Here is a 24,447-nt window from a genome sequence, read left to right on the forward strand (position 1 = left end):
CAGTATGCATAGCAGTTGTTTGCTGGCTTTCGTATTCCTGGGGGTACACACACCTGTTCCTTGGGTGGATACCAAGCGTCTAGATCTTCATTGTGTGTAATGGGATGAAGGATGCCAGGGATCTACACGCACAGAGTGGCATCATATATGTTCAAACACAGCGGAACTGTGAGCCATGGTCCAAGGCACAAGAAATCAATTTAGAGCTTGGCTACATAGCAAACTCCGGAAAGTTAAACTGAATTCACTTTCAAAGTGGTTTAAACTGCATGAAAGCACTGTGTGGTCAAGCTTATTCAGACATAAAGCGACCTTAATTCAGCAAGATTTTAATTCACTTTGTAAGTCAAAAATTAACAGAACTTTTCTGCTAGAACTTCTAGTTCATGGCAAGTTGGGGTGTGACTCTACCCTACACAGCAGGGCTGTGTAGACAAGCCCTAAAGTCAACCATTCTTTGGTCACTTTAAGGGGAAGTTCATTGCTGAGGGTAGGTGACAATGACAAACTTGCACAGAAACGTCTCACAGAGAGCAAAGCGGTCAGACCATACTCGTTTTTAGCAGCAGTTATTTGCAGTTAATGAGGGACTCCATTTAACTCTCTGATTTGAGCTTTGCCGCACGGGGCTCATCTACCACTTTCTGTGCTGCCTTCAGCTATATCAGAGATGAGTGCAGTTACGGCAATACAACCTCCTCGTATGGAGACAGTTACTCTGGTACAAAGGTACTTGTTGAAACATAGCTTATTCATAGAAATAAAGAAGAATAAGCTACACACTTATAAGGCAACTTTATACTGTGTCCACAAGAGGGGTTGTACTGATTTAACTATCTTGGTTTTAAAACACAAAAAACCACCACACCCTTAACTGAAATAGTTCAATGGATACCAACTGTATCGAGACCAAGCCTAGGGTAGAAGGAAAAGAGGAGGTGGCAGAGACTGCATAATCTGCACCCACCGAAGAGCCTCAGACCTCATTAATAGGAATCTAAAAAGACCCCAAAAGGACCACAGTTCTGTCCCCATAAATGGAAGAAAGTGTGATGACCTAGCAGAGGATCAGCCAACCAGGGCAACTACTAGTATAGTCCTTTTCTGAATGGATGCAGGTCATAAAGACTGCATGTGCATGGGCCCAGGACCGCATGTTATTCAATAAAATGGCCAAATAACTTAAACACAGAATATTCTCAGTTATTCATAATTTATTTTAATATATTATATATATATATATATAAACTATATCATGATCAGAACATTAAACCTGGCTAGTAATCCAGAATCTGATAGCAGGCACTCACTGTAAAAGTAACAACTATTGTTTGAATTTTAGCAGTCACCATCGATTGTAAGGGCTTATATATTAAAAACAACAACCATAAAAACAAAGCAGTTTATAACCCAAAATTCAGACACACATACTTTTCTTTATTCCTCAACATTTCATATCATAAGTCTTAATACTTTGACGCCTGGTCTCCAATTCAGAAGATGCTAAATATTATAAAGATTTCATATAAAAATGCACACAGTATAAATATTACAGTATCATTTTAGTAGAATGTGATAATGAGCACATTACATACACAGACGCTTTTATAGGTAAGTGTTCTACAAAATATTTTCAGGATTTTTTTTTCCATTCTGTGCCCTTTTCAAAAGAGCTAAAATGTGCTTAGCTAACATTTTTCTGATAAAATTTAATTAATTTAATAAATGTTTTAATTTTTCTCTCAAACTTACCAATTCCCAGACATAATGGAACCTGCTAAAGATGTGCATCTCACTGTCCTAATGATTGCTTGTCTGAGGAAAAAGGATATATTCTCCAGATTCTTTCTGCCCAATCTAGAGTGCCATGCAATCACATTTTCCTCTAGGTTCTGATATTGCAACTGTCATTTTAAAAGAAATGTGATCCATTGGTTTAAGCTTCCTTTGTAGTCTTGTGTGAACATAATTGATCCAAGTGTTCTCTCATTATGCTGTTCTTGATTCAATTCAAGCTGATCGAAACCATGACTTCCCCCTGAGGCATGGACAATATTGCTGATCTTAGCTGAACTGACTTGCTATCTTACATGGTACATTAAGACTTCAGGGTAGGTGCAGACAATAGCTTCATACTTTCCCATCTACACACAGCACACAACTGACTAAGTAAGTATTTGTAATGTTTGTACTTTTGTACAGCAGGTCATTTACATATGAGTCAAACCTCAAACTGTAAGAGAAAGCCAAAAACAACAATTAAAAGCCTCCAAATGTTCTATCCATAGTATTCCACTGGTGGAGTTTTGGTGGGGGGGGCAAATTTGCTATAACAGCAACAGAATAGCTGTTGAAAAAGAAACCGACAAACAGAACATGGTCTTTAGCATCTTTGTATTTCACAATATAAACAAGAGGGGCAAAGTGGTCATGTTACTGTAATGTATTTTTATCTTGGCATATGGAAAAAAAGTTTAATGAATCACAAAAATAATCAGAGGGGAAAAAATACATCCAGCTGCTTACAGAGAACTGTATAGGAAATAAACCCAATCATTTCACATGATCTAGAATTTTATATTCCTCAAGCATATACATATTTCCTAAAGACTGTTAACCTTTTTGCAAATTAAGTGTCATTTCAACAGAAATGTCTGTTTCAGCTAACCAGCATAGACAAAACTTTCAACTAGCACTGTGAACATTGCACTGAAGTGCTATAGCATTATATTTCTTTTTAATTCAAACTATATTTTTTATTTAGGTATTCATGTCTCAAGATTTGCCAGTTACTGGGAGAGGAGTATGTCGAGGAAGTGAGCCAGACAGACAATTGAAATGAGTAGTATGCTCTTCAACATTTTTTGTATTTTTGAAAGACAGAGATCTCCTTAGTAAAGTTACTCCGAATGCAACTTTAATGTGGGCAACCAACACTAATTTAGTAGGCCACAGTATATCTTACTACATTTGACAGTGTTACAATAGCCATATTTCCCCAGAAATTCTTAAAAAACATCAATATTTTAGACATACTGGATTTTTTTTCATAACTTGCTATGCAACATGTATTTTTTCCACTTTCATTTTCAGATAATTTTCTTGTGACCATTGTAAATAATCCTATTCTTCAGCAACTGCAGTTCTAGATCCATCTTGCAATATCCAAAATTAGTGACTGGTTATAAGATCTTCATTCGAGTTTATGGAAAGGATGGGTAAACTCTTTTTGCCTGACTTTGAACACACTCAATGTTCAAACGCTGGGTCTGTACTTTGCTTAAGTGAAACTGTGAAAAAAGGAGCAGAGAAAAAACCCAGTAAAAGTAACTAGATGGAAAATGGGGTGGGTGGAATGAACATCAAATACAGGGCGTGTGAAAAAAGCAGAGATGAGGGTAGAGAAAAATCTTAATGAAAAATAAATACAGCATTCAGTATACACAGTATTTAGGGTAAAAATTGTGCAAACCTAGCTTTTGAGATGGGCTCTTCTATTCCCTTCACACAGTGACGGCACCCCAGAAAGATGTTTTCACTGGGTTTGAAACAATCACCATAGGAAAAAAACCAAACCAACATGGTTTCAAAATACAGGGGGAAACTGACAAACTTGAGATATTTTAGCAAAACCCAAAATAGTTTGAGAAGTTATCAGAAGCTGGGGCCACACGAGGTTGGCTCATCCCTATTTTAGTGCTAGGAAGTAACTCTTAATTTTCCAACAGTAGTTCTGCTTTAGATAGTTGAGACAGCTCATTCTCCCTTTAATAGCAGAGGGCCAGAATGTGTGCTCCATAATCCACTCCTGATTTAAAGACAGGGCAACATCTGACTCAACTTGGCTGGATGGGACTATGCTATGATTCTTTTCCCATCTATCTCCCCTCACTCCAGCTGCCTCCCAAGCATTACTCTGGAGGTTACTTTTTACATGAAAGGATAGTGTTTGAATACAATGAACAACATACTTTGAATATAGTATAAACATATTTACCATATTATTGCCTGTGTTCACAGCGTTACATAAGCTGTGTTACAAAACCTAACATCATTATGGCCTTGACAGAAAGGGATTAACTAAGTGATTGTTGAGTTATTTAATAACTCAACAAGTTATTGCTGCAACACATGGCTGCATCAGACTTCTAAGAAAACAAGAGCTCTGGCAGTCTCACATTAGACTGAATGCTGCCTCTCCCCTTTTGGCAGCTAAATACTTGTTTTTCCATCTGTAACATTATAGTTAATAAGGTTGTTATCTTATTCCACCAACCACCATGTACCCGCTCATAGGAAAGAAAAGTTCATTTACTGTATTTTTGCACATATGGATTGTTTCCATCATCCTTGCTAGGTTCATGCACACACTGCAGGCACATACATTAAACCATAAAAAATGGAGACCCTCTTACCTAAGGAAAAAATCAAATTACCCAGCAAATCAAACCCAGTCCCACCACTTTTATACCAACCTCTCAGGAAAAGCCAGAATTAAAAGATACCTTTCAGCACACTGAAGATCAACAAACCAAGTCTTTGTTGAGCCAGAGGAGAAATGGGTTATTTAATTACTCTGGTTCCCGCCTCTCCCCCCACCCACACACACACAGAGTCCTTTCCCTGAAGAGCTTACCAGCTACGCAATACACAGAGAGAGACTGGAAAACCGAGATAAGGTATCAAGGTAAAACTCTGAATTATATGTGCGCACACACACTTTTTATTGAAGGAATAAGCAAACCTTTAGGAGGGATGTGAATAGTGGTGGGAGGAGGGAAGTGCTTGGTTTGCTAACATTGTGAGCGCTCATGCATATGGGACAGCATGGAAGAAGGAAAGAAATAGGACAACAAGGCCGGCATCCTAGAGTGCCAGACAATGAGATGATATAAGAAACAAGATCTAGGCTTTAGGCCAGATAAGGGTTGTGAAGACCCTGCAAGGAAAGAAGCTTAAATCCGGTACATCGGCAAGTGGAAGGATTTGCAGAAGGGAAAGGTATGATCTAAATGAGAGACAAGGGAAGCAATTTTAGCAGCTGCAGTTCAAGATAAGGGCTTTTTCATCAAAAACTGTCTTCCCTCAAGCCCCAGAATTATGAATCTAGAAACTATCATCATAGCACTGAGGGTGGGTGACCTTGACTGATGAGATAAGGAGCATATGTCCAACAGAAACATGAGCTAAACCATAGAGCTTTTTAAAGCAAAACCGCCACCATGGACGGTATCTGGACATGCACTGGGAGCCAGTGCAGGCTGTAACATTATTAAGAAACTAAAATAATTACAGATGACTTGATGAATTAAATTATTTTCACACCGTTTGCTAACCCAACTCAAGTACAGTAGTTGAACAGCTAGAAGAAGTAAGATCCAGTCATTGTTTTTGAAGTTCTAACTGATCAGGTTTCCGTAAGTACTGGATCTCTTTATAAAAGCTCCATAAGAACCACTCAGCTAACTAGAAACAGTTTACCTGTAACGCAGCCTTATGCAGCATTTAAGGAAAAAACAAAACACGTAAGGACAATAGGCCTACAGCAATTATTATAGCTCATGGTAATAAGTCATGTAACTTATTCCTTCAGTGGTCAATTGATGGTATGTAATCCAAGACTGGTCTTAATCCTGTCTCTAGTGTGGCTGTCTTTTAAGAGCCTATTACTTTCCTGCTATAAGCTTTCCCCAAAATAGAACTTCCATCCTATTCCCAACTTGATTTTGCTACTGAATTTCCTTTTCATTAAATTCTAGTATTACAATAGCAAAATGAATATTGATCCAGCTCTTCAGAACTATCCATGCCATTGAAGATGTTTTGTTCCACATGAAATGACTGCAGTTTTCCCAACATGCAATAGCACGAGTTAATACAGATCCAAATTTGCCAGTTACTGTTTAGCTTTCACATTCATATACATTTAAATAAGAACTATAAGCCAAGCTTCCCCATAGGTTTTCTTTAACTGTTTGTCTGCAAGGATGGCAGGTATTCTCAACCCCAAAACACTGTACTCATATTTGCCCTCAATTCAGGAAGTAAACAAACAGAACATACCTCTATAAGGCCAGATGGGGAATGCCCTTTCTATAGATATATATTGCACAACAATAATTATAACAAGCAAGAGGTTAATTTTATGGCAATGAAGACTCTAAGATACCATATTCAGAGTCAGGTTTCTAATAAATGAGTTAAATTTCTCAGCACTTAAATAAATTCATTCAGTTGAACAGTGAAATTGATATTTTAGCTAGCGCTTAAATATTGTGACCTTGTTTGGTAATACAATTTGAACATCTGCAAACCATCTCTCCATGTAATGACCTGTGATTCTATTCCACTGCACTCCAAGGACACTATCACTAGCCGTTCTATTGCAGTGCTGCTCTCTTGCTGAGCCATACCAAACAGATGTATAAATGTGTGTGCAGTTTCTTTCCTTTTCACATTCCTTCAAGTACCTTTTGTTGAATAGTGGAGTGCTTTTGCTCCATATCTCTCTTCTCCTTTGCAGCATCTATACCCAACCGTTCCAGCTGTAAAGAGAAAAAGAAATTTGGCTCTTTAGACTTTATAATGCACATTAGAAAAAATACATTATGTCTAGACATTGCATGACTTTTGTCTTATTTACACAGGAAAGTCACTTCCTTGATCACAGAGCTTTACCTTTACTATCAACTGAAGTGCTGTTTAAAGCATTTTACTACCATTCTGAATTAACAGGACACATTTTCCTGACACAAAACCTCTTTGATAGGTGTACATTTCCTTTAGGCTCTAAGGAAAAGGTGCCAGAGATATGCGACTGGTGCACTGCATTGATGACATGTTCAGCCTCTGAAGAAAGGAATGACTCATGCTTTAGCTGCTCTTGCTGGCTGACTGGCCCGTTCAGCAGCACTGAGTGGCATTAGCAGACAGAGCTAGACAGAAGGGGAGGCTGGTGATTTCCCCCCCCCCAAAGAGAAGGTGGTGAGGTTCCCAGCTGAGCTATTGTGTCCACAGCTCCCATGTGCTCCCTGAAACAGCATTAAATGAGGCCAGGGTCCATAGCTATTGAGGTTGTTTGCAGTTTCCAAGATCATTTTTAAAAAGTGATTATTGAAGAAAATGCAGCACACAGTAGATTTTTTTTAAAAAAAGAAATAAACATACGCAGAATGTCTTGAAATTTAAAATATGACTATTTAAACCTGCCTTGCTGAGTCTGCAATAAGAAAGTGTCAGTAAAACTATGATAATACTGTTACTGATGACAGTGCTTTTGCCCAGAATGGTTCAGATCCCAGGGTGTTGTGGGGGTGCATATATTGGAGTATACTTTTTGTGTTCCTAACATAAATCTTTCCACTGTTGAGTGAATGAACACTACTTTATCGATTTTGTCATGAAAAACCATAATGGATGCTAGATGGACTTTTAGTGAGCTAATTGACAGTCCTGATTTCTTTAATTCTAGGATGTATTCCAGTATGGTCAGAATGGGTACAGATGTGTCTACCTTTGCACCAGGCCGTACAGGAAGTGTTCGCTCCAATTGATAAGAAATGCATCCCCCATCGAGACCTTTCCTATTCCCACTCTTGAGCAGAACGGGGGGGGGGGGGGGGGGGGGGCGGCGGCGGCGGCCGGGCAGCATTTGTGAATTTTCGTGTTCGTGAGGAGATTTGTGAATTTTCGTGTTCGTGAGGAGATTGATCACTGGTTGACCCCATTGCCAGAAAATGTTTTTCAGAACTATATTGTTCAACGCCCACTCATGGTTTTGAGGTTGTTTGCAGTTTAGGTCAGTGTGTCATATATGTAATGGAAGTTATGGATATGTTTGATATATCTGTATTTCAAATTGTTGTGTCTGGGCGACACCCCAGACAGGACGGCTGCAGCACTAGCCGGCTTAATGGCCCATTAAGGAAATTCACAGGTACAATGGGCCCAGGGGGAAAGCCAAGGATATACCTGATGAGTCACCAGGACTTACTCATGTGACTCTGGACTCCATCTTGTTCCTGCGAAATTCCACAAGCAGCATGGCAAAGACCAAAGGACATAAAAGGCAGCTGTCAGAGAACCATTTTGTCTTTCAGTCTTTGTCTTTAATCTCCAGCCTACCTCTGGATCAACTCCTCTACAACTGAATTAAACTGAACTGAAGCTGTGAAACAAAGGACAGAGACCCATCCAGGTACAGGATGTACACCAGAGGGAATATACAAGCCTGCAAACTCCACAATTCTACTAGAAACCTGATATATATGGACTTTCAAATCATTTGTATGTATTGGATTGCTTTAATCCTTTAACATTTCTTATAGTTTGTTTCTTTCCTTTTATAATAAACCTTTAGTTTTATTTACTAAAGGGTTGGCTGGCAGCATGGTATTTTGGGTAAGATCCAATCTTATATTGATCTGGTGCTGTGGCTGACCCTTTGGGGTCAGGAGAAACCTTTCTGTTGAAGAGCATAGAGTTTTAAACAACTGGTCTGTTTACTGGACCTAGGGGTCGACTGGGAGCCAGAGACTGGAATGCAGTAAAGGGCCCCTGGCATTTTCAGGTGGCTACCCTAGGCACGGACGGATCACAGTTGGTACCTGAATTGTTTTCTTTCATCGCAGATGTATAGATAGATGCCGAGTGTGCGTAAAGTTGCTCATGAGTCCTTCATCGTGTGAAGCACCTCATCCGTTTTTTCTGGGAAGAGTTTGGATTTATGAACTGGAAGATCTTCTATCTTTGCCTGCAACTGTCGAGGGAGGCCTGCAGAGTGGAGCCAAGATGCCCTGCACAAAACAACCACTGTCGCTGTCATTCTGGCGGCTGTGTCCGCTACATCGAGGGACGCTTGCAGAGCTGTTTTTGCAATGAGCTGTCCTTCCTTTATGATTGCTCCAAATTTTTCTTTTTTGTTGTCTGGTATGTCACTAATAAATTCCATCATTTTTGTGTAGTTACTGTAGTCATAATTTGATAACAGCTGTATAATTGGCTACTCTTAACTGAAGCGTCACTGAGGAATATACTTTCATCCCTACTCAGTCTAGCCTCTTCCAACCTTTGTCATGAGGTGTGGACTTGTATGTGGTTTGCCTGGCTCTTTGGTTTGCAGCATTGATGACCAGAGAGTGGGGGCAGAGTATCACAATAAAAATTCCATCCCCTTGACCAGTACATAATTTTTTTATAATCTGCTCTCTCGTGGGTAGATAGTATAGTGGGCGGTGTTTGCCAGATGTTGTTGGCAGGTTCTAGTAGTGCATCGTTAACTGGCAGTGCTATTTTTGATGATGTGGTGGTGGGGAGAATCCGCAGTAGTTTATGTTGTGTGACAGGGTCAGACCGGATGGTTACTGGAGAGTGCTAGAAGGCCGATATGTCAGCCCCAGGATCAGTAAGTCCTTTCTCCCTGGTAGCTGAGCAGGGGTTACTCCCTGTTAATTAATACACCTGGAGCTAATCAAGGTCCTGCCCAGGACTTGTAAAAAGCCTCCACTCCAGAGAAAGGGTGTGGCTGGAGTTGTGAGAGTGAGGCGAGCTACTAGAGTGTGTTTGAGCAGGCAAGATGCTGTCAAGAGCCAAGAGGGTTGAGGAGAAGGAGCAGAACGCTGGCAGGAGAGGACTCTGCAGGTACAAAGACGAAGGAGGGGAAAAGCCACCCCGAAAAGGGCAAAGGACCTTTCCCAGGCCTGGAGGCCTAAGGGAAGAGTCCCTGCCAGAAGAGAAAATATTGAACTAGACATTTGGTTTGGGCACTCCCATGCCTGTGGGGCTGTCAGAGGTCAAGAATCTTCCCTGGCAAGGAGTCCAGTGAGGGCTCCTGCCTGAGCAGGGTATGGACATTAAGGCAAGGGGCACAGGGAAGTACCCAGGGAAGCTAGCAGCTTTCCTGAAGCCAGTGTGAGGCTGCTGCTTGTAAGGTCCCTGGGTTGAGGCCGAAGTCAAGGGTGGGACCAGGGCCCCCCTAATCCGCCACCAGCTATTTTTTGGAGGGGCAAGAACCCCACCGAAGAGGCAGGGGCCTAAGGGAACCAGAGACAGGACCGGGAGCTAGCAGGGAGCAGCCATTTAGAGCAGCTGCATTACCCTCACCCACGCCTACAGGGTGGAGGAAACACTAAAGGATGAAACAATTCCTTGACCTACCACTCGAAGGAAGAGCTGGACCCGCCGAGGTAGAGGAAGAGCTTTGTCACAGTTGTGATTCTATGACTTCTTCCAAAGGGATTTCTAGAACTTCTGCCAGCCTTTTAAACAGCTCATGAAACTGTTTGAAGTCATCTGCACTGGTAAGCAGAGTGGGCATTATTGCCTTGTCTGGAGAGGAGGAGGAATCCTGTGCAGGAGGTGTCATGCCCTATTCCACACCCTCATCTCCAGTCTCTGGCACTGGTTCAGCAACCAATGTAACATTACATTTAGATCTGTGTGTACTAGGGCTGGGTGGTCTGCTAAAAGCCCTATTGTAATTCGCCCAGGCATCCCAACCTGGCCACCACCTATGATAAGGCAAGGGTGGTCCGTACCATGATGGTCCGTACCATGGGTACACATGTTGTCCAGATCATGGTGTACATCTGGGACCTTCCAAAGTTGATCCTGTGGAGGAGGTGTTTTGAAGAGAATTCACCTTCGTCACTCCCGCTGTCACAGGTAGAAAAGGCGACTGGCAAAAGAGACTCATCATGTGCGAAGTGCCCTGGGGAAGTGCGAAGTGTCTGCCTCTAGAGAAAGTGATTGAGGTGATGACGACAGTGTCCTTTGGTTGCTGGAGATGTTTTGTTCTCTCTTTGCTCTTTAGCATTGGAGCTGATGTGGATGGCTCGTGCCGTGATCGTGGTCAGTGCCTTCGATGGTGCTGTATCCGCTGGCGGAGCCAGCATCATTGGCGGTGTGTATCCGTGTTCAGCGATGCTGTGTACATCGTTGGTGCCGTGTTTCTACGGGTTGCCGTAGTTGGTCTAAGGCTAGTCATCAGTACCTTTGCATTATGCAGTGCCATAGTCAGCACCGAGGATCTCTCGCTCCTGGCTGTTTAGCCTGTGATGTCTGTACTGTTGCTCTGGACGGTGCCATATCAGAGGAGGTCTGCATAGTTTTGCATCTTGACTCCGAACCAGGGCTTTGAGAGCCCTTAGGTTCTATGGCCCGTTCCATAACCGAGGAGCCTGAAGCCTCATAGGTACTTGGCTTTGGGGTTATTACCCCTTGGGATGAGGTTCTCTTCTTCAGTGGTTACCTCCTAGGTGAAGCTGATACTCTCTTTTTTGAGGGTCTTTCTGATTGATCTGCCAGAGGATTGTCCGGTCCTGGGTCAGAAGAGGGTCTCAAAAACTTTTCCATCAAGATTAGCTTAAGTCTGAGACCTCTCTCTCTCCTGGTTCTGCCTTTGTGTTTGCTGCAATGCGTGCATGTTTGAGGAATATGGCTCGCGCCCAGATAACGGACACATTCTGAGTGTCTGTCTGAAGCTGGCATGGCTTCTCTGTACGATATGCATTTTTTAAAAAGTGGTGAATCAGGCATGTTGGCAGATATTTCGAAAGAAAAGAAAGTAGCTGAATCTATTTCTTATATGGGCAGAAAGAAGAGGAAGGAAGAAAAACATTTTTTGTTAGAGGTAAGACGAGTATGTACTAACTAGCTAAAAGGAATTACTGACTAAACTAACAGGTTTTCTAACAAGTAAAAGTAGAAAGAAGATAAGTTTGATAAGAACTGTTGAGCTCCGTCTGGAACCACAGACAGTTGAGAAAGAACTTAGGGGGTCAGGTCACGCTCGTGCCAAACAGGCACCAACGGCGCTGCGAAATGGGAGTTGCACACGCACGACCCTGATGAGTACTACTGTAAATATCCCTGATCATGAGGACACGCTGATACCTAATGCAGAGCACCCCCAGGGACACTACTCAAAGAAGAACAGGTAATCATCAAGTGATCCATCCCATCATCCATTTCTTCTGGCAAGCTTCTGACAAACAGGCTAGGGACACTTCACAGCATGTTTTTACATCCCTCCCCATCCTGGCTAATAACCATTGATGGACCAATCTTCCATGAACTTATCTAGTTCTTTTTTGAACTGTGTTATAGTACTGGTCTTCACAACATCCTCCAGCAATGAGTTCCACAGGTTGACTGTGCGCTGTGTGAAGAAATACTTCCTTTTGTTCATTTTAAACCTGCTGCTTATCATTTTCATTTGGTGACCCCTAGTTCTTGTGTTATGAGGAGGAGTAAATACACTTCCTGATTTACTTTCTCCACACTAGTCATGATTCATAGACCTCTACCATATTCCCCCTTAGTTGTCTCTTTTCCAAGCTGAAATTTCCCAGTCTTATTAATCTCCCCTCATATGGAAGCTGTTACATGTCCCTCATCATTTTAGTTGCCCTTTTCTGTACCTTTTCCAATTCCAAAATCTCTTTTTTGAGAGGGGGCAACCAGATCTGCACACAGAATTCAAAATGTGGGTGTACCATGGATTTATATAGAGGCAATATATTTTCCATCTTATTATCTATCCCTTTCCTTATGACACCCAACATTCTGGTAGCTTTTTTGACTGCCGTTGCACATAGAGTGGATGTTTTCAGAGCACTATCCCACGATGACACCAAGATCTCTTTCTTGTAGCAACAGCTAATTTAAACCCCATCGTTTAATATGTATACTTACGATTTAGGTTTTCTAATGTGCATTACTTTGCATTTATCAACACTGAATTTCATCTGCCATTCTGTTGCCCAGTCACCCAGTTTAGTGAGATCCCTTTAAAACTATTTGCAGTGTGCTTTGGACTTAATTATCTTGAGTAATTTCATATGCCAGCAAATTTTGCCACCTCACTGTTTACCCCTTTTTCCAGATCATTTATGAATATGTTAAACAGTTCTGGTCCTGGTACAGACCCTTGGTGGACACCACTATTTACCCCTCTCCATTCTGAACACTGACCATTTATTCCTACCCTTTGTTTCCTATCTTTTAACCAGAAAGATCCAGAAGAGGACCTTCCCTCTTATCCTAAGACAGTTTACACTGCTTAAGAGCCTTTGGTGAGGGAACTTGTCAAAGGCTTTCTGAAAATCTAAATACACTATATCCACTGGATCACCCTTGTCCACATGTTTGCTGACTCTCTCAAAGAAAGGTACATATGTGGAACATGAATAAATTAATTTTGCACTAGGAAATTTGAAAAATGTAAGGAAATACAAAATGTAATTTTTATTTGCAGCATTAATGTTGTATTAACTTTTTTCATTTAATTAGTAACACATTTTAAATGTATAATTTTTACACTGGCAATGGCCTTCATCATGCCTATCCCCCAAAGTTTTCATTTCTATTGAATAATGTACAGTAGCTGTGGTACATACAGTGTTCTCCCCAACGGGTTTCCCAAATACACATGAGAATGTGCATTTTAATTCAGGAGTTGTATTGTAACATTACCTGTGCTCCGAGGTCAATCATGTATGGCTTAAGCTCACTAAATAGTTCATAGCCTTGATGAAAGAAGGTCAGATGTGCATACATGAAGGACAGCATCTAGAATAGAGAATAGACGTATACTTTAGAGAGAAGTTTTAAACAGAGTATTACCAGATCTCACATACATAACTCACATTGAATGAATCTTGCAAACAAGCTTTAAGTGTAGGACTTCATTCTCCACTGCCCTGCATCTTGTGGAAATACACACAACTGCAAAGTGGATGTAAAATAATACCATTTTGACTCGGTATTATTCTACAACCGTTGTGCGGCCACTTTTCATAAGTCTAAATGACTTATGACATGGTCAGACTAGATGGCTACCGGAGCATCCTAGAAGGCCAATATATCAGCCCCAGGCTCAGCAAGTCCCTTTCCCCTGGTAGCTGAGCAGGGGTTACTCCTGGTTAATTAACACACCTGGAGTCAATCAAGGCCCCACCCAGGACTTGTTAAAAGCTTCCCCTCCAGAGAAAGGGTGTGGCTGGAGTTGTGAGAGTGAGGTGAGCTACCAGTGTGTGTGAGCAGGCAAGACACTGTCAGAAATCAGGAGGGTTTAGGAGAAGGAGCAGAATGCTGGCAGAAGAGAACCCTGCAGGTACAAAGACAGGGGGAGCGAAAAATCCTGCCCAAAGAGGTCAAAGGACCTTTCCCAGGCATGGAGGCCTAAGGGAAAAGACCTTGCCAGAAGGGGAAGATCCAACTGGACATTTGGTTCGGCACTACCACGCCCAGTGGGGCTGTCAGAGGTCAAGAGCATCCCCTGGCAAGGAGTCCAGGAAGGGCCCCTGTCCAAGCAGGATCCAGACATTAAGTCAAGGGGCACGGGGCAGTAACCCAGGGAAGCTAGCAGCTTTCCTGAAGTCACAGCACGACGCTGCTACTTGTAGGGTCCCTGGGTTGGGGCCCGGAGTCGAGGGTGGGCCCGGCCACCCCCCACTTCATACCAGCCATTCACTGGAGGGGAAAGAGCCCCAGCAAAGAGGCAAGAGCCTGTGAGAACGAGAGAGAGGACCAGGAGCCAGTAGGGAGCGGACATCTTAGAGAGGCTGTATTACCCTCACCCACCGCTAGAGGGTAGAAGAACACTAAGGGGTGAAGTAGTTCCCTGACCTACCGCTAGAAGGAAGCGCTGGACCCAAGGAGGGAGAGGAAGAGCTTTGTCACAACATATAAGGGTCAAGACAGAAAAGAATTACCCCAAGTCACATCTTTTATAAACGGGCTAATAAAATTATCCTGTGATTGATAGGTGAGGGCATGTTTTAGTCAGAGTGTTTAAAACTTCTGTTAAAACAATGCAGCACAAAAACCTAAGAAACCAGCTGGAAGGTACAATTACAGCTGAAACAGCCTCACAATCTGCTTCCCTGGGACCTCCAAGAAGATTAATTAAAAACAGGCAAGGGAAGGAACCATGGAGCAGTTTTCATACATCGTAAGAAAGAAGTGGGGAAGACAGCCAGCATTCCCAACAGCACCGAGTGAAGAGAATGGTTTGCAATACTGACCAGACCCCTCACAGTTAGTGAATTCTACAGTCTCATGGAAAAGGGAACGTGAAAGGGACAAAGCCAAGGATACTGTCTGCAGTTACATATCTACCATGAGATGGTCGAGTTCAGGATCCTGACAAAAGGAGGAAAGGAGAACAGCAGGATACGGACCATGGACTTCAGAAAAGCGGACTTTGACTCCCTCAGGGAACTGATGTGCAGAATCCCCTGGGAGGCTAATATGAGGGGGAAAGGAGTCCAAGAGAACTGGCTGTATTTTAAAGGAACCTTATTGAGGGCACAGGAACAAACCATCCCGATGTGCAGGAAGAATAGCAAATATAGTAGGCGTCCAGCTTGGCTTAACAAAGAAGTCTTTGGTGAACTTAAACACAAAAAAGAAACTTACAATAAGTGGAAGCTTGGTCAGATGACTAGGGCGGATTATATAAACACTGTTCGAACATGCAGGAATGAAATCAGGAAGGCCAAAGCACAATTGGAGTTGCCGCTAGCAAGGGACATGAAAGGGAACAAGAAGAGTTTCTACAGGTATGTTACCAAAAAAGGAAGATTAGGGAAAATGGGGGCCCCTTACGGAATGGGGGAGGCAACCCAGTGACAGAGGATGTGGAGAAAGCTGAGGTACTCAATGCCTTTTTTGCCTCTGTCTTCACAGACAAGATCAGCTCCCAGACTGCTGCACTGGGTGGCACAGAATGGGAAGGAGGCGAACATCCCACAGTGCTGAAGGAACAGGTCCAAGACTATTTAGAAGGATTGGACATTCACAAGTCCATGGGGCCAGATGCAATGCACCCGAGGGTGCTGAGGGAGTTGGCTGAGGTGATTTCAGAGCCATTGGCTATTATCTTTGAAAGCTCGTGGCAACAGGGGGAGGTCCCTGAGGACTGGAAAAAAGCAAATCTAGTGCCCATCTTCAAAAAAGGGAGGAAAGAGGATCCAGGGAACTACAGACCGGTCAGCCTCACCTCAATCCCTGGAAAAATCATGGAGCAGGTCCTTAAGGAATCCATTTTAAGGCACTTGGAAGAGAGGAAAGTGATCAGGAACAGTCAACACGGATTCACCAAAGGAAAGTCATGCCTGACCAACCTGATTGCTTTCTATGATGAGGTGATTGGCTCTGTGGATGTAGGGAAGGCGGTGGATGTGATATACCTTGACTTTAGCAAAGCTTTTGATACTGTCTCTCACAGTATTCTTATCAGCAAGTTAAAGAAGTATGGGTTGGATGAATGGACTATAAAATGGATAGAGAACTGGCTAGATCATTGGGCTCAACGAGTAGTGATCAATGGCTCCATATCTAGCTGGCAGCCGGTCACAAGCAGAGTGTCCCAGGGGTCAGTCCTGTGGCTGGTTTTGTTCAACATCGTCATTAATGATCTGGAGGATGGGGTGGATTGCACCCTCAGCATGTTCGCGGACGACACTAAGCTGGGGGGAGTGGTAGATACCCTGGAAGGTAGGGATAGGATACAGAGTGACCTAAACAAACTGGAGGATTGGGCCAAAAGAAATCTAATGAGGTCCAACAAGGACAAGTGCAGAGTCCTGCACTTAGGAAGGAAGAATCCCATGCACAGTTACAGACTGGGGACCGACGAACTGGGCAGCAGTTCAGCAGAAAAGGACCTGGGAGTTACAGTGGATAAGAAGCTGGATATGAGTCAGCAGTGTGCCTTGGTTGCCAAGAAGGCTAATGGCATATTGGGCTGCATTAGGAGGGGCATTGCCAGCAGGTCACGGGAAGTGATTATTCCCCTCTATTCGTCATTGGTGAGGCCGCATTTGGAGTATTGTGTCCTTTTGGGCCCCCCACTACAAAAAGGATGTAGACAAGTTGGAGAGAGTCCAGCGGAGGGCAACAAAAATGATGAGGGGGCAGGAGCACAAGACTTATGACGAGAGGCTGAGGGAACTAGGCTTGTTTAATCTGCAAAAGAGAAGAATGAGGGGAGATTTGATAGTAGCCTTTAACTACCTGACAGGGGGGGTTCCAGGGAGGATGGAACTAGGTTGTTCTTGGTGGCGGTAGATGACAGAACAAGGAGCAATGGTCTCAAGTTGCAGTTGGGGAGGTCTAGGTTGGACATTAGGAAAAAGTTTTTCACTAGGAGGGTGGTGAAGCACTGGAATGGGTTACCTAGGGAGGTGGTGGAATCTCCATCTTTAGAGGTTTTTAAGCTGCGGCTTGACAAAACCCTGCCTGGGATGATTTAGCTGAGGTTAGTTCTGCTTTGAGCAGGGGGTTGGACTAGATACCTCCTGAGGTCCCTTCCAACTCTAATATTCTATGATTCAGGATACGTCTACCCTGCAATGAACACTACGATTCCAGCTCAGGAAGGCATGCCTGGACAAGCTCTAACCTAGTCAGCAGGGCTAAGACCAGCAGGGAAGGTGTGCTGGCGTGGATATTGGTGCAGGCTAGCACACCAAGGGCATGCCCAGGGTTCTGGGCAGATTTGTACAATCGGCACTGAAGCTCATGCCACCGCATCAGCACTGCTATTTTTAGCTGCACTAGCCACGTTACAGTAAGCACGCGTCTGCCTACATGAGCTGCAATCACACCTCTGAGTGCTGCATAGGCAGACTCCAAGAGTGCAGACTGCATATCCAGTCAGGCTTGGCCTCACTTGTTGAACCAGCAAGCAAACCAGTTGTGGGGGCAGTTTGGTGACATGGAAATGCACAGAGACAAATTCATTTTGCACACAGCTGCAGCGAGGGGGCGTGGCCTCCCTTGGAGACAGACCGGGAGGGACAGCCTGACCTCTAACGGGCAGAACCGAAATAACCCTGCCCGCCCCACCAGAAGATGAGGGGCGGGACAAGATGTATAAAAGCTGAGCCAGTTAGCGGGGAGCTGCCGGAAGGGAAGGAAGTCTCTCCTCTGGTGCTACCTCCCCAGCCGGACTACTGCCCTGGGGGGAACTGCCCACTGCCTGGACCCCAGAGGAGCTACCGAAGCCACTCGCCTGCGACTGGGAGGAGCTGCCTGTTGCCTCCGACACTGAGGGCCTGCAGGCGCTATCCCTGGCTATGTACCCCAAGGAAACTCAAAGCACCGCTGAGGCACAGGTAGTCCAGGGGAAGGAAGGAGCACAGGGGAGCTGGACGACTGTCCGGTTGCGTTGTGTCCTGCAGCTGCGTCAGCGAGTTACGGCTGGAGCCCCGCTGACCCAGTGACAAAGCACTCTGCCACCGACAGGGACCTGGGCTGGGACACAGTGGAGTCAGGGGGGCCTGCATCCCCCTCTCTCCTTTCCACACCACCCCCAGGGTGGCTGCCTCATCTCAGCCTGTAAAGCCTCAGAGGCCTAGACTATTGGCCTGTCCCACCCTGCCTGAAGGGCCAGGGCTATGCACTGCTTGTCTGCCCGGCCTAGGGCTAAAGACTGCTTACTGGCCCCGCCCTATCTGAGGGCTTGGGCTACATACTGCTTGACCACCCGGCCTAGTGCCAGAGACGGCACCGACCCTGTAACCTGCAGAATTCCCCATTTGTAGTCTGCAGGAGCTAGGGGCCGGGGCCTCCCTCCCAAACAGACAGGGAGGGATGGCCTGACGCCTTACACAGGCACTGATCAAAGGGTAACAACTCGCAGTCTCAAATGTTTGCTTTTTATATTTCAGATTTAACCAGACACTTTGACACACAACATTTAAAGGTCTTACCGATTTTAAGATCTCTGATCTCCTCTTAGATTGAAGAACATTAATCTACGAAAAAACAAACATCTTGCTTCATTCACCAATCCCATGCAAATGTGTCTCTCAGAAACAAACTGCAGTAATCCAGGTTATGTCCAACTGTTTATAAATAAAGTAACCTTAACATATGGGGGGAAACAGAATTAAACATCTGACTCTTCATAACAATTTTTTAAAATGTTACAGAGAAAACTGCAACTAATTGTATTTACCGCAACCATAAGTTAGAGAAAAAACTTACAATGCTAGAATTCCCAAAAGATGCTCACACAGTTTTAATGTTAGTTGAAAAAGTATTTTTAAAACCTCATTGGTTATGTTCGTAAAATCTATTCATGTAGTGCCAAAACGTGTCAGACACTTTACAGTCAAGAAAGCAGACTGGTCCCCACCTCTTACAGCTCAGTCTAAATGCCTCTGCAAGAATTCTCTGGGGCTCATTCCACTTGATCTTCTCCACCTCTAGTATGCTCTTCAGTTAGCTGAAATCACTAACCACTTGTGTTCATTGGTTAACCAAGGAAGTACCATTCATGACCCTTTTCTTAGTTTATGTGCAATATCTGATTTTTCACATGTACCTATTCCTCTCTTTTTGCCTTCTGCTCAATGGATTTAATTGCCTTCCAAAACAAAGATTTTTCTCAAAAATCCCTCACTTAACTGAGACACACATTACTGTGGAATTCACTTTCTTGGCATGTCTGTTTAATGCTAACAACTAAAATAACTTTACAGAAACTGTAAGCAAAAACAGATGGTACTTTAAAGCTATGCTTTGGAAAGCCTTCTGCAACAAATAGACTTTTAAAAGACTTTTCTGGATAAAAAAATATAAAGGAACTCAGAGAAATATTGAAATACAAATTAAATCCAAGTAAATATAACCACAAAGAAACTCCAATAGGTCCTTTCATAGTGAAGTCATTTTTTTCCCAGAAGAAAAGCTTCATTGTAAGTAGAAGGTCCATCTATAACTGGAATTATTTGCATCGTTATTTTGGGAGTTTTCATCTTCACTACAAATGCAGTTTTATTAAGCGGACTATCATGTACCCGAGAACAGATGAACTCCAAAAGGCACATGAATTCCAGTACAGAATGTGCAAAACCAGCTCAGTACACGTGATCATGTCTCCTAAGCCAGCCACAGAGCAGGAAGAGTTTGCTACTGACCGCTAGCTGTTACTCCTTTAGCTTACGTGGTAGGAACAAAACACACCCGGCCTTGACCACCACGAATCACTTACGTTCACTTAAGTATCTTCTGAAAACTCTCCTCTGCCATAATGCCAACAAAAAACCTGACAATAATTAGGCAGCTGGAATGCTGTGGCTACTGCTCGTGCTGTTCTTTGTTATGTTACGCTTCTTATTTATTGAATCAACCTGTCATTTTTCCAGTCTTAGACTGTAAATTCTTCAGGACAGGAAATGTTTTTATTACATCTATACAGTGTCTAGCCCATAGGTGCAGTCTCAATAGTAATATAAAGTGATTCACAGATCACAGATCTTGTGCAGAACCTCTGAACAGGAATGAATCTAATCCTCAATACTGAAGGCTTCGGATTCAATCCCTGCTGATAACCACAGAGTCTGTACCCATCCATGGATCATTACAGAACTAGTATGACTTTATATATAATACAGTGTATGTGACTGAAATAATTGCTTAGCAAACTAGGCTTCAAACAGCCAGGCCATTCGTTTAATACCATATCCACAGATTAGGATTTATGACATTAAAACAACAGCATTTTAAAAGAGCTGCTCTGCATTTGTTTGCATTTAATGCTATGAGACTATTACGCTTTCTTTGACTCAAGCGTGGAGAAAGAGCTGTAACAGAAACCAGAATTCCACACTGGAATTATTCAGATAGTTTGCAATTGCCAGATTGATGCTAAACTTTAGATTTCTAATGTGTGCAATGAATATAGCAAAGTCAACATATACAATATTACTTCCCATTCAACAGGTTATTAATCCAGTTAACCCTAGTTTGTTTTTAAATGAATACTTAGAATGAAAGTAATCATTAAATGCCACTATAACAATAGCATAACATTGCAAAGAACTAACCAGCAAAAGCACACAGACCTACCTATTCAAAATGTAATCTGAACAATCACAACAAACAAAATAATTCCAGGACACAAATACATTATTTATATGCTTGTGATGCCCATAGACCCACGTAACTAACAACATGCAACAAGGATTTCTAAAATAACAACATGGCTCCATAACCAAACCCCAGTACATACCGTTCTTGAAAAAAAATACCCGGATGGTGACACTTACCTGAAGAACATAATCCAGAGCTATGTGCCGGAAGCACTTTCGTGTGGCCGTGAGAAGGTTGGTGGCCTCCTCTACTTCATGCTGTTTGTTTCTTTGAACCTGTGCGTTTTTCGCTAGTGCATTTTCTTTTTCTTCACTGACTTTTTCATATTGTTTCTTTGCTTCTTTAAATTTTCTAATATCTCTAAACAAAAGGGGAGATGGGTTGCAATATCCTTGAATGCTCATTTTGTTGCTCATGAAATATTTAAAAATACAATAAATTTTAAATCTTTTCTAACACGGTTCCATTTACACGTATCATATTTGATCTTTTCAGTTTCACTTTTACACACTTAATATGATGGAAGTGTGACTTTCCTAGCTGCTCTGTTCTTCTGAACAGGCAAGGCAGTGAAATTTAGAAGTATACACCTTGTGAGCACTGGGAAAAGGCTTAGTAACATTTTAATCTGGAATAATTTTAAATTATTTAAAGCTTCAGAGAATTCTAAATGTCCAAATATGAATGACTATTAAATATCTTGATGAGAGTCTTCACTATAATTCTTAGTATCTTGAGAATCATACAACAGTTAGGCTTGGAAGAGGTCCAAATCATTTAATCCAACTCAGGGTGGATAAAAATCATGATTTAAAAATATCTAATTTAAAATTAAAAGATGGGGGTTTTGTTTGATTTTTTTACATGCTGCTTATTTCTTTAAGAAGGAAGTAAAGTGGTTGCTTTGTGTTTTATTTAAATTGTTTCCTAATTGTTAGTAGAATTTCAAATATTACATAGTTTTTCTCTGTTGAGTTTCACAGTAAAATCCATGATCTCTTAACATCTCTATTGTGATACCACCACAAACTCAAACACAAAATTGGTAAGGAAATATCCATACTATGTTTGCAACCAGCATTATCTTCTGATATACTGAACTTACACAAGTCAAGAAAGCTGAAATGCTTCAACCAGGCTATACTTTCCCATTATGGTTTGCAGTCTGAAGTCAATGGGATTTGTGCTCCTAAGCGGCTCAGACATTTCAACATCCCAACATGAGGTGCCTAAATAAGAGCTGAAGATCCTAACGTTAGGCTCCTGTTTTTGTAAACGTTGCACTGTGTGTACAAAATGTTCACCGTAACTTTTTTTTAATGAGTTGAACATTTAATGTGTTGAACGTCTTTGTTGTTAATTCTGAAGCATTATCGTTTTAAAGTGAAAAAACCTTCATGACACTAAGGCCCCAACCCTTCAAAGACGTATGCACACGCTTAATTTTATGCCCTGTGAGCAGAGTCTCACTGATGTCTCTGAAGCTACTCCCAGTGCACAGAGTTAAATAGCTGCTTAACAGTTTGCAGGATCAGGGCCTAAGAGAAGTTTTTCCAATACAAAAGCTCCTGATGCAGCAAACACTTATGCTCATGCTTAAACTTTAAACATATTGATAGTTCCACTGAAGTCACTGGGTGTACTCACGTGAGTAAAGTTACAAATCTGGTTAAGTGTTTGCAGGATAAGGGCCTTTATTTTCAGTATTCTGTTTTTTGCCTACCGTAGTTTTGTAAAATTAAAATAAGATACCGTCACAGTAGTGACATTAGACAAAAGCATCTATAATTAAGTTCATTATAAATGGTATGCTAAAGTTGCAACAGAACAAATTTTCAGATTAGTTTGACAAACACTCAACGTGATTTAAATCAATGACTTAAAAAAAAAAATAATCAAATGATTGAAAGTATCTCCACCCTAATCCAACTCCTGTTGGGCTGTTGGGTTATTTTTGGCAAGACTAATGTCAACCTGTGGCTTAACGATTTCCAAAGATAATAGAACCTCTACCTCTCTCAGAAGCTGATTTCACCTCCTAATTGGTCTTAGTGGAGATATTTTTCCTTGCAATTTAAGGTGAATTTCTCTGAAGTGAAAATTAACTTACTCTTTAACAAATATCTGAAGTTGTGCTTTAATTGATCTTTGAGTTTGGTCAAATAGGGTCTGAAAGAGAAAAAGAACATGAAAACATAGTTCAATAAAGGATTTGGAAGTGTTGGAGTCCTTTTATTTTAGACCAAAAAACCCTCTAAACCCTTTAATTCTGCCTAAGCCATGGCTCTCCCTTGTGCCATCTCTTTGAAGTCTACAGGCGTAACAGTAGATTTTGCATTTAAACTGCATTTCTCATACTTCAATTTCTTTTAAAACAATTAGAATAATTTCAAAATTAAAAAACATTCACCTAAAAAGTCTTAGCAGAATACCACTATGCAGCAAGATAAAATGAAATCTGCAGCTACTCCAGTATCCAACACTAGCTGCTGTTCTTGTACTTCTTCACAATGATGTGTGTATGAGAAAGTTTAAAGCATAAAGCTGGGGAAAGACATTACACCCTGTGCAGTTCCTATAGTTCTTTGGGATGTGTCCCTCTCTGGGTGCTCCACTTCCGGTGCTCATGTTCCCCATGCATCTTTGATCAGAGATTTTCACTAGCAGTGTCGGTTCAACTCACGCATGCTTCTTACACATCCCTCACGCCCTCAGCAGGCGAACCTCCCTCCGTTCCTCCTCTATCACAAAGTCCACCAAGGAAACTTAGAAGCAGGGGGAAAGAGGGCAAGTGGTGGAGAACCCATAGGGGGACGCATCTCGAAGAACCACAGTTGCTGCACAGGATAAATAATCTCCTCTTCTTCAAATAGTGTCCCTATCCTCTACTTCAGGTGACTTCTGAGCAGTAACCCCAGGAGGAGGGAGCTTTGGAATACAGTCCCATACTGAGGACAGAACTGCACTACCAACTGCTGCATCAGATCTAGCAGCATGGACCAAGGCATAGCATTTGAAGAAAGTATGTACTGAAGACCATGGGTCTGCAGATCTCAGGTACTGAAACATCTTTAAGTAGGGCCATAGATGGTGAGTGACTTTGTGGAATGGGCCAATACCCTAGCAGGAAGCTGGCCATTGACAGTGTCATAGCAAGCGATAATACACCCTGAAATTCAATCCATAGTCTCTGGGTAGAAATAGTGGATCCCTAAGATCTGTCCGCAATGGTGACAAATGGTCTAGGAGACTTCCAACATGGTTTGGGGTCCTGTCTAGACAGAAGGCCAACGCTCTTCTGACATTTAAGCTATGGAAAGAACCCTTCTGTCCTGAACTATGTGGGGGAGAGGGGAAAGAAATGGTAAATCAATAGCCTGGTTCAGATGAAATTTGAATGACTTTTTTGGGTAGAAATTTAAGATGTGGATGTAGGAAAACTTTGTCCCTGAAGAATAGCATAAAGAGAGGATCCATCATCAAGGCTCTGATTTCATCAACTCTTTTGAGCTGCTATAATGACTATTTAAAAGGCCATCTTCACAGACAAATTCAGTAAAA

General features: G+C 42.4%; 1 protein-coding gene across 1 annotated transcript in view; it reads right to left on the reverse strand.

The window, feature by feature from the left end:
- Positions 1–24,447, reverse strand: part of ACAP2 (ArfGAP with coiled-coil, ankyrin repeat and PH domains 2) — a 101,861-nt gene that overhangs the window by 53,780 nt on the left and 23,634 nt on the right. Inside the window, exons 5-9 of the mRNA XM_067542830.1 lie at positions 22,997–23,055; positions 21,063–21,246; positions 18,720–18,764; positions 13,474–13,569; positions 6,471–6,545 (exon numbers count right to left, since the gene is read on the reverse strand). Coding sequence (XP_067398931.1) covers positions 6,471–6,545; positions 13,474–13,569; positions 18,720–18,764; positions 21,063–21,246; positions 22,997–23,055 — 459 coding nt within the window. The remainder of the gene's footprint in view (positions 1–6,470; positions 6,546–13,473; positions 13,570–18,719; positions 18,765–21,062; positions 21,247–22,996; positions 23,056–24,447) is intronic.

Source organism: Emydura macquarii, unplaced genomic scaffold, assembly GCF_026122565.2.
Source record: "Emydura macquarii macquarii isolate MOO-44397 ecotype Brisbane River unplaced genomic scaffold, CSIRO-AGI_Emac_v2 contig_729, whole genome shotgun sequence".
NCBI classification, from domain to species: Eukaryota; Metazoa; Chordata; order Testudines; family Chelidae; genus Emydura; species Emydura macquarii.